This window comes from Ranitomeya variabilis, chromosome 4, assembly GCF_051348905.1.
Source record: "Ranitomeya variabilis isolate aRanVar5 chromosome 4, aRanVar5.hap1, whole genome shotgun sequence".
Lineage (NCBI taxonomy): Eukaryota > Metazoa > Chordata > Amphibia > Anura > Dendrobatidae > Ranitomeya > Ranitomeya variabilis.
In genome coordinates this window covers 479,095,660-479,113,325 of record NC_135235.1, presented here as the reverse complement: position 1 = coordinate 479,113,325, position 17,666 = coordinate 479,095,660, and the positions used below count along the sequence as shown (strand labels likewise).

Here is a 17,666-nt window from a genome sequence, read left to right as displayed (position 1 = left end):
ATCGGTGAATATTTACCCATCAATGGTCGTTTCACTCCGAGATATCGTCAACTGTAAAGAGACCTTAAGGCTCTGCACACCGATCATTTTTCTTCTGTCTGTCTGGGCTGTTTCCTGACATATACCTTCAAGGGAAGATTGCGCATTAATGGCGATGTATGCACGTTGCGTGTATGGTTATATGCAGTAATTCTTCTGTGTGAGAAAATGTAGCACATAGGAAAGGAGGATGAAACTGGTGAATGGAGTTTATCTATGCGTGTAACACTTAGTTCATTTAGTGGGTCTTCTCATGATACTGTCGGTTGTTAGTCAGTGACCGTGTCCACACTGTCTGTCTGTGAGTCCTCCATGTTGGTGAAGACAAAGAAGGAGGATGTGCTAAGTGTGAGCAGAAGGTGAGTGCCATAAGTTACTTCAACCCCTTAAGGGTGGGTACCGGGCATATGCGAAAAGGACACTCTTTTGGGTGTAAATGCAGGAAGAACCTTATCTAACAGTAAAATGTTCCAGGAAAGTCTAGATGATGTTCTGGCCTTACAGTCATTCAGATCTCAATGATTTTGCATACATGAAAACACTATTTTCACTTTATGTGCTGGGTCAAATTTGGTCAGTCTCTGTTTTTACCGTCAATGTTTCATCAATTTTTCTTGTGTGCAAAAAAAAAACCACATGGAGGTTTCCCATGTGTGAAAAACAAACAGCACCAGGGCACAGTAAGGATGCGGTTGGTCTACTGTCTGAGCTTTTCATGGACCCAGAGTCTTGAATAGGTAAACTAGAGTGTGTGTGTGTGTGTGTGGACCCCTTGGCCTGAAGTAAAACACAGATATGCTAACACTCACATAAACAATGTGGGGGAAAATAAATCAGTCATGAAAAATGGACGACTACTTTGAGCCTTTCAGGTGTCTGAGGAGTCATACAGGATCATGTAATGGGATGCTCCAAATAATCCTGTCTATACTCCATTGCTAGAAATTATGGGTAGAAGAAAGGCGATTCTGGCAGCTAAACAGGAAAGGGTTCTTTACAGTTAGAGCAGTCAGAATGTGGAATTCCCTACCACAGGAGGTAGTAATGGCCGACACTATAACAGCTTTTAGAAAAGGGCTGGAATATTTCCTGGATTCACATAACATTGATGGTTATAGCTAATTTAACCCCTTCACGCCGCGGCCCTTTTGCGTTTTCGTTTTTCGCTCCCCTCCTTCCCAGAGCCATAACTTTTTTATTTTTCCGTCAATATGGTCATGTGAGGGCTTATTGTTTTGCGGGACAAGTTGTACTTTTGAACATCATCATTGGTTTTACCATGTCTTGTACTAGAAAACGGGAAAGAAATTCCAAGTGTGGTGAAATTGCAAAAAAAAGTGCAATCCCACACTTGTTTTTTGTTTGGGTTTTTTTCTAGCTTCACTAAATGCTAAAACTGACCTGATATTATGATTCTCCAGGTCATTACGAGTTCATAGATAAAACATAACCTAGACATGTTAGGCGTCTAAGTGGTGAAAAAAAAATTCAAAACTTTGCTAAAAAAAAAAAAAAAAAATCGCCGTTTTCCGATACCCGTAGAGTCTCCTTTTTTCATGATCTGGGGTCGGGTGAGGGCTTATTTTTTGTGTACCGAGCTGATGTTTTTAATGATACCACGTTTGTGCAGATACATTCTTTTGATCGCCCGTTATTGCATTTTAATGCAATGTCGCGGCGACCACAAAAACCTAATTCTGGCGGTTCAAATTTTTTTCTTGCTACGCTGTTTAGCGATCAGGTTAATGCTTTTTTTTATTGATCGGGCGATTCTGAATGCGGCGATACCAAATATGTGTAGGTTTGATTTTTTTTAATTTTTTTAATTATTTTATTTTGGATGGGGTGAAAGGGGGGTGATTCAAACTGTTATATTTTTTTTTTATTTTTTCATATTTTTAGAAACATTTTTTTTTTTTTTTTTTTACTTTTGCCATGCTTCAATAGCCTCCATGATAGGCTAGAAGCTGGCACCACTCGATCGGCTCAGCTACATAGCAGCGATCATCAGATCGGTGCTATGTAGCTGAAATGCAGGCTTGCAATGAGCGCCTCAAGGTCTCAAGGACCTCTATGGTTACGATCCTGATGCATCGCCGACCCACGATCATGTGACGGGGTCGGCGATGCTCTCATTTCCGGCCGCGCTGCCGGAAGCGGTAGTTAAATGCCGCTGTCAGCGTTTGACAGCGGCATTTACCAGGTTAATAGCGGCGGGTGAATCGCGATTTCACCCGCTGCTATTGCGCGTGCATGTCAGCTGTACAAAACAGCTGACATATTGCGACTTTGATGTGGGCTCACCGCGGAGCCCACATCAAAGGGGGAGACACGACATGCACAGTAATAGTAATATGAACAATTGATGTAGAAAAGTTGAACTTTATGGACCTATGTTTTTTTTCAACCTTTGTAATCATGTAACCGTTTTCTAGTGTCTGTGTACTTATGTTCATTGAATATCTTCTAGAAACCTTTGGGAATTACTGGAAGTGACTTAATACTTACTAATTCTGCTTAACAGTTGGTGCCGAGGCTTTCCGTCCTTTTGAGGCTGTGTAACACACAGTAGTCATTTGCATTAATAAAGAACCAGTAAATAAAATGTTAGCTCTTCTTATTCCGCAGGTTCAAGCACAGCTTTTGCAGTTTGCAGCAAAAAACATTGGTCTCAACCCTGCACTATTAACCTCGCCAATTAATCCTCAGCATATGACCATGTTGAACCAGCTCTACCAGCTGCAGCTGGTGAGTACTTAGCATCTAATCGTTTCTATCCTTCAGTACGATTTGCCTGCTTAGGATCCCGATTCCCTGTGCCTTCGTCTTTATGCAAAGAAACATTTCTGGAAACATTTTGGACCTTAAGAGGTTGCCATAGGCAGCATTGGCACTCTTATGCCCGCTCTAGTTTTTCAGCACAGGGGTACTGAGGATATTGGAGTCTAGCCCGCTGCATGTTGTAAAATAGTGATGTATTTCTATTAGTTCTTGAGTGATTTCTGCAGACTTGTGCCAGTAATGAGCGGTGCCGTTTGGAAGCCCTGTGTTGTCGCCACTCTCTGACCTATTTCTCATGCACCTGCAGGCGTATCAGCGTTTACAACTCCAGCAGCAGATGTTACAGGCTCAGCGTAATGTTTCCGGACCCATGAGACAACAGGAGCAGCAAGTAGGTCAAACCTGCTTATCTCTGTCCAGCTCTGGCTGCAAACTTGAGTGTTGGTTTGGATTGCCGGCAGCCACAAATGTCTGGCGTGGCTCAGTCATTGCCTTGGGTGCCCGAATAAAATGTTCTTATACGCTCAGTTTCATAAACTTGCCAAGTGGAAGGCAGAATTCCGAATAAGAGAGACATTTCTCCGCTTCTCTTTGGAAGCCTATTTTGTTAGCGTGAAGCTGGCCACTTTGCTGCCGGCAGAACAAGCATTATGCTGACAGCTATATCCTCCAACTCCTCTGATATAAATTCGCAATGCTCCAATTGGGAACAGGTTACTGCCGGACCCCCTCTATTTCTGTAGAATTGGGAAAACTGAACATGACTTCTCCTTCATAGACAAAAGATCGTAATAACTGATGACATTTGGCCATCTGTAACCAGCGACATAGTTTATAGCACCCGATTCTGTCCCTTTATTAACATTTTCTTTCAACTTTTTTCCCCATCATGTGAATAGGGCTGAGCTGCAGTTCTCTGCACATCGATGGCCAGCAGCGTTGGTGTCCAGACATCACTTTTTCAGGGGTCACAGTGCTGCTGCCCATTTATTTTCAGTATCTGTATGGGTTTCGGCTCAGATAAAAAGTGATGACATATCTTTGTAGTATGCAATGAGAAAATGTGCCTAAAATAAACGGATGCATTGCGTCCACAAGAGCACCAAGAGCATTGCGTCCACAACTGCTTGTCAGAAGCGCTACTCTTGAATCAGGGGGGTAATGCAAGTGGAGGACCTCCCTCTCTGATTTGGCATATCCTAATAATGCATAGGGATTGTGGTTATTCTGGTGGGAAAACATGGAACGTGCTTGTTTTTTACATGGAGGTCTACAGTTGTGCTTTGCTTTGGTCAAATTGACCAAAATAACATTCCCATGTATAAGCTACTTTAGCAGTAAATATTTATCTGTACAGTCTTGTATATGTATCTTCTGTCTGTCCGTGTGCCAGTATCTTACACATGTCTTTTGCACTTGTGTTACAGGTTGCACGTACAATCAATAACATGCAGCAGCAGATACAGCAACATCAGCGCCAGCTAGCCCAGGCCTTGCTAATGAAGCAGCAGCAGCCTCCCCATCCTCATCCCCCATTACATCCTCCTGCAGGCAAGTCCGGACTGGACAGCTTCTCGTCCCATCCAGCAGGTTCAAGCCTGGCGGACCTGCACACCAAAGAACAGCAGCCTTCTTCTAATTCCTTCTCTCCGTACCCTATTGGTATGTGTAAGTGCGGAATTAATGTACAACTAAAGATCTGTACTCTATCTACTAACCTGTGTATATGTTATAGCCTTTAATTGCCTTTGCAGTGTTTTTAGAAGGTCTGCCACAATGCCAGTCCAGGGGCTAGAAAAGTGTCTCTCTTTTAATGCTACATGGCGGTAATGTGTCTTCAGGGAAAGCCGTGCCTGCAAAGCTTATGTCATGGCCTGCTAGGTGTGGGGACATCTTTATGATGTTCAAGTGTATGTATATTCGCCCTCACTGGTGCCCTGATTGCCTCCTCTGCTCAGATCAGTGTTTCTCCTGCTTTTAAGATGGCTGCTGCAGTAGATAGGGGAGCAGAGTGTTGATTTTAAACCTTGCCTTCCCGCATTTTCCTGTGATGTAGGATAGGAAAGGCAGGTTTTGGTATGGTTTAGCCTTCCCACTGCACCCCCCATGCTGCAGCGATGGTCATCTTTGAAGCAGGAGGAAAGAATCATCAATTTGTGCTGAGGAAATGGGCAGAGGCAAACAGAGGGCACCAGGGAGGGAGGGAATATACATAAATACACTGTCACACTTAAGTCACGGGATGGAGGGGCATTTCTAATTGACTTTTTATGGCTTCTGTCATACTTTTTTTTTTTTTTTTTTCAATTCGTTGAAAAAAAAAAAAAACTCCATGAAACCTATGAGAAATGACCAGAATAAAACACCATACCCAAGAGCATGTTGTGTTGGAGAAAAAAAAAAACTATATATATATATATATATATATATATATATATATATATATATATATATATATACATATATATACATATATATACGCACACGTATATACATAGAGATTATATATATATATATATATATATATATATATATATATATATATATATATATATATATATATAATCTCTATCTGCTGATTCATTTTGTCATCCTGATTTTACACCCCTAATTAATGGCACGAACGGTATATACGGCACTTTAATGCTGAGTAAATCTTTACCCTTGTAGAAATCCATTTTTCTGTTATAGAGCGATCTGTAGGTGAAATTGTAAGCTAATGAGTCATAATTGCAGTAATTGGCAGTGCGCTTACATCTCTCCGGCCTCTCTCATACAGCCGGCGGGGAATAGCAAGCAGGAAAGCTGTAAGTGCAGTGGGAGAGCGGCAGGAGAACTGTAGCAAGGAGCGTAATGATCGAGGACCGGGCCATGCAGTAGGGGGACGCTAATGTCACCTAAATATGCATCCTCGCACACACATTCAGGTGAAATGTATTGTGGCGCAGAGACTCTCCAGCTCTCTGCACTGCAATTCATGCCGCTGGCCAATCAGAGGCCGGAATGTGACGTCAGCCTGCCAGTGATGCGCTGTGCATGGCAGTGACGTCGTGTGCTGCCCGTGCAGGCAACGTAAAGTCAACTGCCGGCTCCTGTGCTGAATACAGAAGAAAGAGGACTTCACGTAGTGTGAGAATGAAGGAAAGGAGAGTGATCTTTTTTTTTCTTATTGAAATGTGCTGAAGAAGAAGGGAAGGGGCACAGGATGGGGAGCACTATACCACAAGGGGGGACATTATGCCAGTATGGGGGCATTATACCTAGATGGGGGAAATTATATCAGGATGGGGGTCATTATACCAGGAAGAGGTCCAGGATGGGGGAAAATGTCATAGCATGGAGCCCAAGATGGGAGACACTATTACTGGAAGTGGATCTGGAATGTTACAAGGGCCTATACATTTGACCAACATGCAGATGTGGCCCAGGTCCAAATTTTCCACAGTGGCCCATAAGAATCTAGCTACACCACTGGCTGTAAGTGCAGTAGAGAGGAAGGAGAGTTGCCAGTGCCCCATCCACTACACTTGTAACTTATTAGCATACAATTTCTGTTAGTATAAAATCTTGATGACAGGTGCTTTGTAAAACCTGCAGTCACCGTCAGTGGGAATTTAGGAGCTCATCACATACTATTTATACATGAGTAAAGCCGTGTACATTAGGCTTCCATTGGCGACCACAGGCAGCCAGTATGTGATCCTTGAATATGTCTGGGAATGTAGAGTTCTGTATCATAAAAAACCCACACAGCAGCAACCAATATAATGTCATCTCCCAAATGTTCTTTCCTTGTAGTTCCTGGATTAAATCCCAACATGAATGTAAGCAGTATGGACATGACTAGTGGTCTGTCAGTGAAGGATACATCCCAATCTCAGTCTCGTCTGCCACAATGGACTCACCCCAACTCTATGGATAGCCTGGCAAACTCTTCTTCACCTCTTGACCCTAGCCCTGGCAAGCCAAGTAAGACTAAATACCAGACTTTTTACTTTGCTAATTGTTGTTGTAACAGTCCTCAGAAATCCCAAACCATTCTTCATCATGAGGTCATTACTGAAGTAGAGTAACGTGACTCTTGCTGACTTGATACTCATGATATCTATTTTCTTGTAAGACAGATTGCACCAATTTCCTGGAGTAGTCATTTAGTATGTGTGTCTTGTCAGTGGTCATGGGGCAGGCACATAAGCAGACTTCACTAAAGCTGGCCATACACGTGAGCTAGCTGTTGACTGAACATTTATTCGGCAGACAGATATGTCTACTAAGTTCCCCATTATGCATGAAATTTTGCTCAGCCTAGCGTTCAAGTGTTTTTTTTAATGTGTTGGGACCCTAGGAATAGAAGTGACTTGTCTGGTGCAACCTCCAGCTAGCTTCTCCTGGCCAGGAGTGGCACCGGACTAGTCACATCTCTTCCTAAGGTACCTGGCTGGATCTTTAAACTATGTTTTTTCTAAAACTCTCTGGAAGCATTTGTTCAACTGGGTTCTGATTCATGCTGCTTGTGGTTTGGGCAGCTTGAATCAACTGGTTCCCTTGAAGACTATGCCTTCCAGACTAAGGGTACCGTCACACAGTGCCATTTTCATCGCTACGACGGCACGATCCGTGACGTCGCAGCGTCGTATGATTATCGCTCCAGCGTCGTAGACTGCGGTCACACTTTACAATCACGGCGCTGGAGCGATGCCGAAGTCCCCGGGTAACCAGGGTAAACATCGGGTTACTAAGCGCAGGGCCGCGCTTAGTAACCCGATGTTTATCGTGGTTACCAGCGTAAACGTAAAAAAAACAAACAGTACATACTTACATTCCGGTGTCTGTCCCCCGGCGTTCTGCTTCTCTCCACTGTGTAAGCGCCATAGCCGGAAAGCACAGCGGTGACGTCAGACGTCAGCCGGCGCTCACAGTGCAGAGAAGCTGAGACGCCGGAGGACAGACACCGGAATGTGAGTATGTACTGTTTGGTTTTTTTACGTTTACGCTGGTAACCACGGTAAACATCGGGTTACTAAGCGCGGCCCTGCGCTTAGTTACCCGATGTTTACCCTGGTTACCAGCGAACACATCGCTGGATCGGTGTCACACACAACGATCCAGCGATGTCAGCGGGTGATCAAGCGACGAAAGAAAGTTCCATACGATCTGCTACGACGTACGATTCTCAGCAGGATCCCTGATCGCTGCTGCGTGTCAGACACTGCGATATCGTAACGATATCGCTAGAACGTCACGAATCGTACCGTCGTAGCGATGAAAATGGCACTGTGTGACGGTACCCTAAGCAGATCCCAGGATAAGTTAACATGCCTAACAATGTTTTAATACATTTATGTATTATATGTAAATGTGTTTTAGTTAATCCCTTTACCTTCTTTGTTTTACTAATCAGGTAGTCTGTCCGGGAACCTAAGCATTGGTCCTCCTGTAAAACCTTCTATGGAGGACTCCTACAGCCGGTACGATCTTCTCCCAAGCAGTGAATCGCCAACAAGTCCCTCTGTTGCTGTTCCGGATAATTGGTCACGTGCCAAATCTGAAAATGAAAAAATCTCAAATGGATCCAGTATTAACTGGCCTCCTGGTAAATATCTAATGCCACAAAATACCAGTTTAGAGCTGGAGCTGAATATCGTGTCAGCAAAACCTTGTATAAGGTGAATTAATGTAAGGTAAAATATTTGTTTCTGCAGAATTTCATCCAGGAGTGCCTTGGAAAGGATTGCAAAATATTGACCCAGAGAACGATCCCGATGTGACCCCTGGAAGTGTCCCTACTGGACCAACCATAAACACCACGATCCAGGACGTAAACCGCTACCTGCTGAAGAGTGGAGGTATCACAATTGTTATTTGCTAATATTAAACACATACAGCAAGCTGCTCATGTCTAACTGTGGATTGAAGGTCTAAAATGAAAATTATCTTTCCATAGCAAAACTGTCTGATATAAAGTCCACCTGGTCGTCAAGCCCCATTTCCCACACTCAGCCGTCCTTATCTCATGAGCTGTGGAAGGTACCTAGAAACACTACAGCTCCAACAAGACCACCACCGGGGCTAACCAATGCCAAGCCTTCCTCTGCCTGGGGTTCAAACCAGCTGGGGTGGACCAGCTCATACTCAACAGGTATGGATATCCGATATAGTAGGTTTGAGTTGTCACTCACCACACACCTTATACAGACACTTTGATGATAAAAAATGTGATGTCTACACAAAGGAGAAGGACATCTCCAGCTGGTATCATTTTAATTACGAAGATTCTGGTAATCTATAAATGATATCTGCTGTATCAGGCAGCCATCTGAGGCCGTAATACAGCTTTGCCCCTATTAGCCTTCGTGAAGGTTGCTGCATTACTAGCAAAGATTTGGGAATCTGGTAAGGCAAATTGATGAGACTTTACCATATTACCTGTTACAGGTTCAACTTGGAGCACAGACAGTTCGGGAAGAACTAGTAGCTGGCTGGTCCTGCGCAATCTTACTCCACAGGTACGGAGGTGCTACATATTACATGGTGATTAGGGGAGTAAAATGGAGCTAGAAATACAGCGAATCTACATTAGTATGTACAGTACCACAGGCGGTATGGTTCAGTCACTCTTATCACTTATATCTGGTGTCATGACCATGGAAATGCCCTTTCTACTGAAATCCTCATGAATTTCACAGGTATTCCCTTTCCTCCATGTGCTGTCTTATGTCTGGGTCATATGTGACCTTGAAGTAATGTGATGGGGCTCTTTTCCCCATTCTTTATTTAGGATTTTGGGGAAAGCCTCCATGTAAGATCTGTGGCACAAGGATATTGCTTGGGCCCATAGAGGGCTAACGAACGTTATTGTAGTGTGGATCTGAACTAAATGGATGCACTATATATAGTTGTGGAATGGAGACTGTTTGCTTGCAGCCAGATTTGGATCTTGTCATGTGGAAGCAGGAACAATTTTACGGAAAATTATCAAAACATAAAATCTGATAATTGGCGCTAAATATGTGTATAGTAGGGTTGAAAGGGGGGTTTACAGTTTCAGAAAACCCTTGCCCTCTTCTGCAGGTTGTTTTGCCAAGCCAAACTGATCTTTAGTTGCCCTCCCTTTAGTCTAGGGGGGGGGTTTTAACCCCTGCTCCCTGCCGGTGACTGTTACTGTCTGCAGTTTGTTTGTTTTTTCTTTTCATTTTAAATAGACTGCATCTGGACTTTTCTGAAAAGCCCCCTAGGATATTTACACACTGCATCTTTTTCAAGCGGATTCTGTTGCTGAAATTGCCTGAAAAAAACAAAACAGAAAATCAGAAAATGCCCCAAATAAAGAACATATGCATTTCTATGTGAAAAACACTTGCTTTTATATATTTTTGGCTTTTTGCCATCTTTTAGCTGATTCAGGTTGCTAACAACGACAAGTAGTTAAAAAGAAGTGACGTCCTTTCTTCCGGCATTTTCCTTTCGGAAGGCGCTATTTAGGAAGGCGTACTTTACAAGTTCATGGGAATGCTGAAAAGACACCCAGAAGATGACTGGATGTCTTTTAATTGTCATACCATCATTTTTGGTTAAAAAATGCTAGCAGTTTCTTCATTAATCAATGGAGTGAAAAAAAGACAGTAAAAAAGATGTCACAGAAACCATGGGAAACCCCTAAAAAAAAAAGGGTGTCTGATCAGTGTCTGCACCGTCCAAATGTGTTTAACCCCTTAGATACTGCAGTCAATGGTGAGTGCATCATATAAATGGTTAATAGAGTATAGGGGCTTCCTCTTTATCCCAATTGGTGCCCTCAGATCATGATTTTGTGGTCCTGATGTTTGCCATGGCAATTCATGACCAAATAGCGGCCTTAGAGTCTGACTGCTGTTGTAACCTGTTCAGAAGTTAGCGACATTTAAGTGGTAAAAATACACATTTTCATTTATCATGTCACTTTGCATTAATTCCTGAAAATTCCGCAGCATGTTGTTTATTCCGCAGCATGTTCATTCTTTGTGCGGATTCCGCAGCGGTTTACACCTGCTCCATAATAGGAATCCGCAGGTGTAAAACTGCATGTGAAATCCGCGGTAATTCCGGGATAAAACCGCAGGTAATCCAGAGTGCGGTTTACCTGCGGATTTACAAAAACAGGTGCAGAAAAATCCGCAGACATCCCACCTACGTGTGCACATACCCTTCATGTTTTTCTATGGTATGACTATCAGGATTAGGCCGGGGTCACACTTGCGAAATACATGCAACCGCACACTCCGGTCTGAGTGCCGGCGGCAGTGCCGGGTATTGAGGCGAGTTTCTCGCATTGCACTTGCAAGTGTGACCCTGGCCTTAAAGGGATAATCATTCAAAGTTTGAAAATTGCTTTTTACATTTTTGTCAAATTTCTGATATTTTTTATAAATAAGCACAAAATATATCAACCTAAATTTATCATTATCATAAAGTATAATGTGTCACAAAAAAAACAATCTCCACACCAATGGGATATGTTGAAGCGTTTCAGATTTATTACCACATAAAATTACACAGGTCAGAGTTGAAAAATTGGGCCCGGTCACTGAGGGGTTAAAAGGACTGTTCAGCTGATTAAGGCTATGTGCGCACGTTGCGGATTCGTATTCAGTTTTCAATATGTCGTGGGGTGCGGTTTTTAAAATGGTATCGCTTTTGGGGGTTTCCCAATTTATGGGACCCCGAAAGTCACTTCAAACATGGATAGGTATCTAAAAAAAAAATACATTTTGTAGATTTCCTTGAAAAAAATGAAAAATTTCTGCTACATTTTTAAACCTCATAAAATACAAACAAAATAAAAGAACATTTTATAAATGGTGCTGATGCAAAGCAGGCATGTGGTAAATGTTATTCATTAATGTTTTGTTGCGGTACAACTATCTGGATTAAAGGGATAATCATTCAAAGTTTTAAAAATTGCTAATTTTTTAACATTTTTCTCAAATTTCTGATATTTTTTATAAACACAAAACATAATGACCTAAATTTATGTCTCAAAATCACTGGGATTTGTTAGAGTTCAAGAGTTATTAACACACATAAAGTGACACTGGTCAGATTTAAAAAATGTGGCTCCGTCACTAAGGGGGTAATATGACTTTCAGTCCCCAAATACTTGGATTTTGGGCCCAGGGGGTAATGACGTCTAGTTGTATTGCAGATTGCATAATTACGTCACTAATTAAACTCGTTAAGTGGGACGTTGCATTGGCTCTTTAATTATTGTGTAATAAATAAAAGCTGTTAGTTTTTCCTAATCTTGTGTTATATAAATCTGATGGCGTTGTCTTACGACACAGATTGATGGTTCGACGCTGAGGACGCTGTGCCTGCAGCACGGCCCGCTAATAACATTCCATCTGAACCTTACTCAAGGCAACGCCGTGGTCAGGTACAGCTCCAAGGAGGAAGCTGCAAAAGCCCAGAAATCCCTACATATGTAAGTGTATGATGAGGATTATTGCTTCTAGTTAGTATTAATGGCTGTTTGTTATTTCTTTGTTAACAAGACGTAGGCTGCAGTCACACATTGGAATCGCGGCAAAAGAAACCGCATCACTTCGCGACCATTTCCAAAAATCAAATATTCTGTGATGCAATCCGTCACCTCCTATCTAAGTCGTGACATAGTCTATCATCACTGAATACAGATAGTACCCATGAATTGGGAGTGATAAATCAGTCCAGGAGGAGAAAGAAGCAGATTGCTCGAAAATATATTAGAGCTTCTTCTTTGATATATGACCTAAAAATGAAAGCAATGGTTACTCTTTAGATGGCTGATTCTGTGTTTCTTCTGTACAGGTGCGTCCTGAGTAACACTACTATTCTGGCAGAGTTTGCTGGGGAAGAAGAGGTAAATCGTTTCTTGGCACAAGGGCAGTGTTTGCCCCCTACTTCCAGCTGGCAGTCTAACACTGGGAATAGTCAGCCTCGACTGGGTGGAGGTGGCGGCTCTCACAACATGGTGCGCAATGACACCGCCCACTGGAATCCTCCTTGTTTAAGCGGCAAGGGAAGCAATGACCTTCTATGGAGCAGCGTCCCGCAGTACTCCAGCAGTCTGTGGGGCCCGCCTGGATCAGACGATGCGAGGATCATTCGCAGTCCAACACCTCTCAACACTCTGCTACCAGGAGACTTGCTGAGCGGGGAATCCATCTGAAGACATGTTGCACTTAAATGCTATGAATTTCGAAATCATCAGCACGAACTGAAAACTTCAAAACCAATAATATCCAGTCCTTTCCAGTCCGAGCTTTGCGAAGACTTCATCTTCTACAGACCCAAGTCTTCTCTCCATGCAGTATCTTCTCCTTCTCATCCTCTCCACTGCACCCTTGTGAACTGTTCGGAGAAACAGTATGGGGGCATGGGAGGGAAGGGGAAAGGAAGGGTTCGGGAGAAAAGGGGAAGGGTCTGTCTCTCTTAGTACAAGTGGTCAAGCAATTTTCTTAAGTTTTTAAAGTGTTCAAAGAAGATTAAGAAAAAAAAAATCGATCAACGCTGCTTTTGCTGGGACTTGAAAGTAAGGGCACTTTTCATACGACAGGGCTGGAGAGGGTTGTTTTGAGGGCAGGGGGAATAGTAGGGTGGGGATATAGAAGCCTATTTTGAAACAAGCCTTGGTCTTTTATGCACATCAGATGAGGCCCGTAAGTCAGAGGGGCAGAAGCAAGATCTGCATACTCTTGTCGTTCTGTATGAAGTTAATATTGGTACGGAAACAATGGAAGGATGGCTCTAGCTTGACACCCCCCTTGGATCTGCCTATGCACATAACCTTTGTCCAGAGCCTTTACTCCTGCTATTTTATTTTATTTTTTTCATTAGATCCCTCGAAAGCTTCATATCAGTCATTAGATATACTTGAATCCAGCAGATCTCCTCCATATATTGGCTTCTGTCGGGGCTTGGGGCCTCAGCTATACTGTTTGTGCAAGTGTCTATGCACATTTAAAGGGGCACGTTCCGTGATTTCCAAGAGGTGACGTACAATATAAACGTGCGCACAGGTTCCTTTCCGAAATCCATCCCTCTTTTCTAAATAACTGTTTGCCATTACCGCCCTACTACCCAAAATTCTGTGCACAAACAAAAATATATGAGCAGTTCGGGGGGGGGGGGGCAAAGGGTTTTTATTGTTTCTGGTTCCTTTTTGTTTGTTTGTTTTATTATTGCTTTTCTGCTTTTAAGTCAGTTTTTAAATAGATTTATCTTAGTACTTATATACTTTTATCTTCACCTTTTGACTTTGCACTGAAATTTACAAAGCCGCATTCAGACCTTGCGGCTAACCAATTGGTTAAAAATATCTGTATGATTATGTATATATATATATATATATATATATATATATATATATATATATATATATATATATATATATATTCTCTAAGAGTGTGGAAAGTAGGACAGAGTTAACACGTATCTATGTTTACTCAAGGACTTATTTTTAAGAAAAAAGAAAAAACGAAAAAAAAAAAATTGCAGCGTGCTTATCTCTGAAGAATAACTCACAAACATTTGTCTACCTTTCCAATGATTCATCTTTGGGGAATAATGCATATTTATGGACTCTTGTATCGATTTGGGGTATTTGCTTTGGCACTTGGACTTACAAACTGGAGCAGCCGCCATGAGCAGATCCCTGAAAGGAACACTGCAGAATGCAGGTTTTGAACTGCGTCTAAATGCAGAAGCCTCTCCTGGCTCTAACCTGTTTACAAAACTCTTCGTTTTACGTTACTCTGTGTTTTCTGCTTTTCTCCAAAAACAAGTACAACTTTAAAAGAAAAAAAAAGTTAAAAAAAAAAAAAAAGTAAAATCCAAAAAAAAAAAATTACAGAAAAAAAAAAAACTTCCATTGAATTTCAAAACTCTATTTTCAGATAGCTATTCCTTTACATCTCGGGGAAAGTACCAGTGTTTTTATTAAAGAAAAAAAAAAGAATAACTTTAGCCATTGCTGTGCAACATTTTATTTTTTTCCCCCTTTTTTTATGTTTCATTTTTGTCAATTTTTTTTTTCTGTTGGTGAACGAAAGTTAAAAAAAAAAAAAAAATTTTTTTTTTTTTTAATCACTATCTTGCACATCGTGGATATCTTTCTCAGGAAAATGTGACATTTCCAGAGGAGTAGAACACCACAAAACCATTTCATTGTATTTTTAAGAAGAAAAAAAAAGGAGAAAAAAAAATTTACAAAAAAAAAAAAATTACATAAAAAAGAAAATGTTGGAAAAAAAAAATAGATTACCCAGCTTCAAGCACTGAAAATATAAGGGGGAAAGAACTGATGAATATGTATGAGGACGGCAAACAATCCCTGTTTGTAGCAGTTACACACTTACCAAATAATGGACTTCGAAATGTTTCGAGAGTGCTTTATATGTTAACATACTGCTTTATGTGGAATCAAAAAAAGAAATGATGATTTTCTTGGCTTTTTAAATTAGAAAAAAAAAAAAGAACAAGAGCTGTCGGAAAGGCCTTTATTACGAACACAGCCTGTAATGTAAAGGGAGGTCGAACCTTTCCTGTTTCAAGTTTTTTTTTTGGGGGGGTCCATTTTGGTGTTTATTGAAAGAGCAGGATGGACTATGAGCAATAGGCTTTAATTGGTTTTGTGGTTTGGATCTCTGCAATGGCTGGTGCCATCTCTTATTTGCTAACATGGCCCATGAATTGTTCTGCCTTGTGGGTCGTTTCAACAGGGTTGGCGTTAAATGCCTTCAGTACCAGCTGGGCCTCCATCCCTTGGGGTACTGGAGCGGCTTATAGGATCCTGATCTATGCACAAGCCACGTTTGAGACTGAGCTACCATTGTTTTATTTTAGAAGTTGTGCTAGGTTTTTAATCCAAACTAATTTGTCCTGTGCAAATATTAAACGTCCTTTTCTCACCCTTCTGGCAAAGCAGATGGGGGGGGGGGGATGACTTCAGACAGTACAACCTGTGTATTGTAACCCCATTGTTCTGTGCGTTGAGGGTGGGGTGTATTCATCAGTACTATTGTATGTGTTACTTCATAATGCTACCTCTGTCTGCCATACGCCGCCCCTAGACGGGCGGAGGAACAGACTGTGACATGGGAGGGTGCTTCCTCTCTCATCTTACTTCACAATTAGAATTTGTCTGTTACAGGCACTGGGACAATCCTTAAAATTGTGGCACTCCAAATGGGTCATTAATTTAGAGTTTAGTTTGCTTCATTTTTTTTGTTTTGTTTTGTTTTTTGACTCTTATGTGCATTATGTTGCTGATCTCTCCAGCGCTTGTGCTTTTTTTTTCCTTTTTTTTTTTTTATGTATAAGACAAAAGAAGGTTACATGGTTTACAAAGAAAGCGAGCAGAGTGTCTGACAAGACTTCTTTCGGTGAAGAATGTGTTTGTTTCACTCTTTTCTGTTGGATGCAATATCGTCCCAAAGATTTTAAAGAGAAAGAAAAGAAGAAAAAAAAAAAAAAAAAAACGGGAAAAAGTTTTTACTGCCCTTTTATCTCTAGCTGCAAAAGGGTTAAATGTTAATACACACGTTCTACTGTACGAACAGGTTGTACGATGTAGGCACACAGCAGGAAAGTGCATGACGCTATTGATTGTGTACAAGGCAACGTTAACTGTTCCTGTGTGTGACGTGCAGCAATCTGCAGTTTCCTCTGTACTTGTCTGCAGGAATTCTGTACAAAAATTTTTTATTTTTTTTTAATAACAGCTAACCACTTTTCTGCCAGTGTGAAAACAACGTAGCGCACTACTAATGTATTATATTGTGCCCCTTCCCCTGACAGAAAAGAGGTTAAAGAGCACTTTTTGTCATTTATTGTATTGTGGGGAGTTTTAATTAAGAAAAAAAAAAAATTGAATGCAAAAATGCCACTACACAGTGGTTCTCCCACCAGAAGGGTGCCACCAACGCCTGTCACTCTCCACGATAGCTGCCCACTGAGCATTCATTTTACTGACTGGGGGAGAGGTCTTTGTGCAGAAACACAAGGCATTTGAACATTTCTTCCATGTGAAAAGAGTTCTATAAATATATATAAAAGAATATACAATATATAGTATTGAAGGACATGCAAATCTCTCCAAATATGTTACTGAATTTAAAATGAAAAAAAAAAGCAAACAAAAAAAACTGTGTAATTTTTTTTTCTTTTATGTTTGGGTCTTACAATGTCTGTAACTGAACTTTAAGGACAAGAGGAAGTTTGTGGCTTATTAATGTTTTATTTTTTTTTCTCTAGAATGTGTTTGTTAATGAATTGCACCAAAAGATGCTTTCAAAAAATGTTGAAGCTTCTTAAAAAAAAAAAACTTAATAAACTGCAGTTTTGTTTGTTTTGGGGGTTTTGCTTGGTTGCGATTGCCTTTTGTGTGTTACATGGAGCCTTGGCTTACGATTTTCAATGCATCATTAAAGGGCTGCAGGTTTTCTCTACCCCATTTGAGAGCAGCATAATGTAGGGGCAGAGACCCTTATTCCAGTGATGTATCACTTACCAGTCTGGTTGCTGCAGTGTTGATAAAATCATTGTGCTATCTGCTGCAGATCTACCAGTTCTGAGCTCTGTATAACCCCGTACCCACAGATTTCTTTGGCAGCTTTCTACCCATCTACAGTGTACAATCAGTGGCGGGGTGATACAGAGCTTATGAATATGGAGGACTACATGGCAGAAGGTTTAGTAGTGATAATCTCCTGCTAATAAAAGTGATTTTGTCAAAACTACTTTAAGCAACCTAGTAAGTGACACATCATTGTAATTGGGGTATCTGTCTCTACATCATGCTACTCTCAGATTATGTGGTAAAACCTGGT

At 41.3% G+C, this 17,666-nt stretch overlaps 1 protein-coding gene across 3 annotated transcripts in view; it reads left to right on the top strand.

Moving 5' to 3' along the window:
• Nucleotides 1–17,185, top strand: part of TNRC6C (trinucleotide repeat containing adaptor 6C) — a 131,231-nt gene extending 114,046 nt beyond the window's left edge. For 2 of the 3 annotated variants that reach the window (XM_077251855.1, XM_077251854.1), the window contains exons 13-22: nt 2,668–2,787; nt 3,128–3,211; nt 4,248–4,482; nt 6,619–6,789; nt 8,222–8,413; nt 8,523–8,666; nt 8,765–8,959; nt 9,256–9,326; nt 12,141–12,280; nt 12,646–17,185. In XM_077251855.1, coding sequence (XP_077107970.1) covers nt 2,668–2,787; nt 3,128–3,211; nt 4,248–4,482; nt 6,619–6,789; nt 8,222–8,413; nt 8,523–8,666; nt 8,765–8,959; nt 9,256–9,326; nt 12,141–12,280; nt 12,646–13,006 — 1,713 coding nt within the window. In that variant the 3' untranslated portion in view covers nt 13,007–17,185. Of the gene's footprint in view, nt 1–2,667; nt 2,788–3,127; nt 3,212–4,247; nt 4,489–6,618; nt 6,790–8,221; nt 8,414–8,522; nt 8,667–8,764; nt 8,960–9,255; nt 9,327–12,140; nt 12,281–12,645 lie in introns of all 3 variants that reach the window. The other variant, XM_077251853.1, reaches the window with a different exon arrangement.
• The last annotated feature ends 481 nt before the right edge of the window (nt 17,186–17,666 follow it).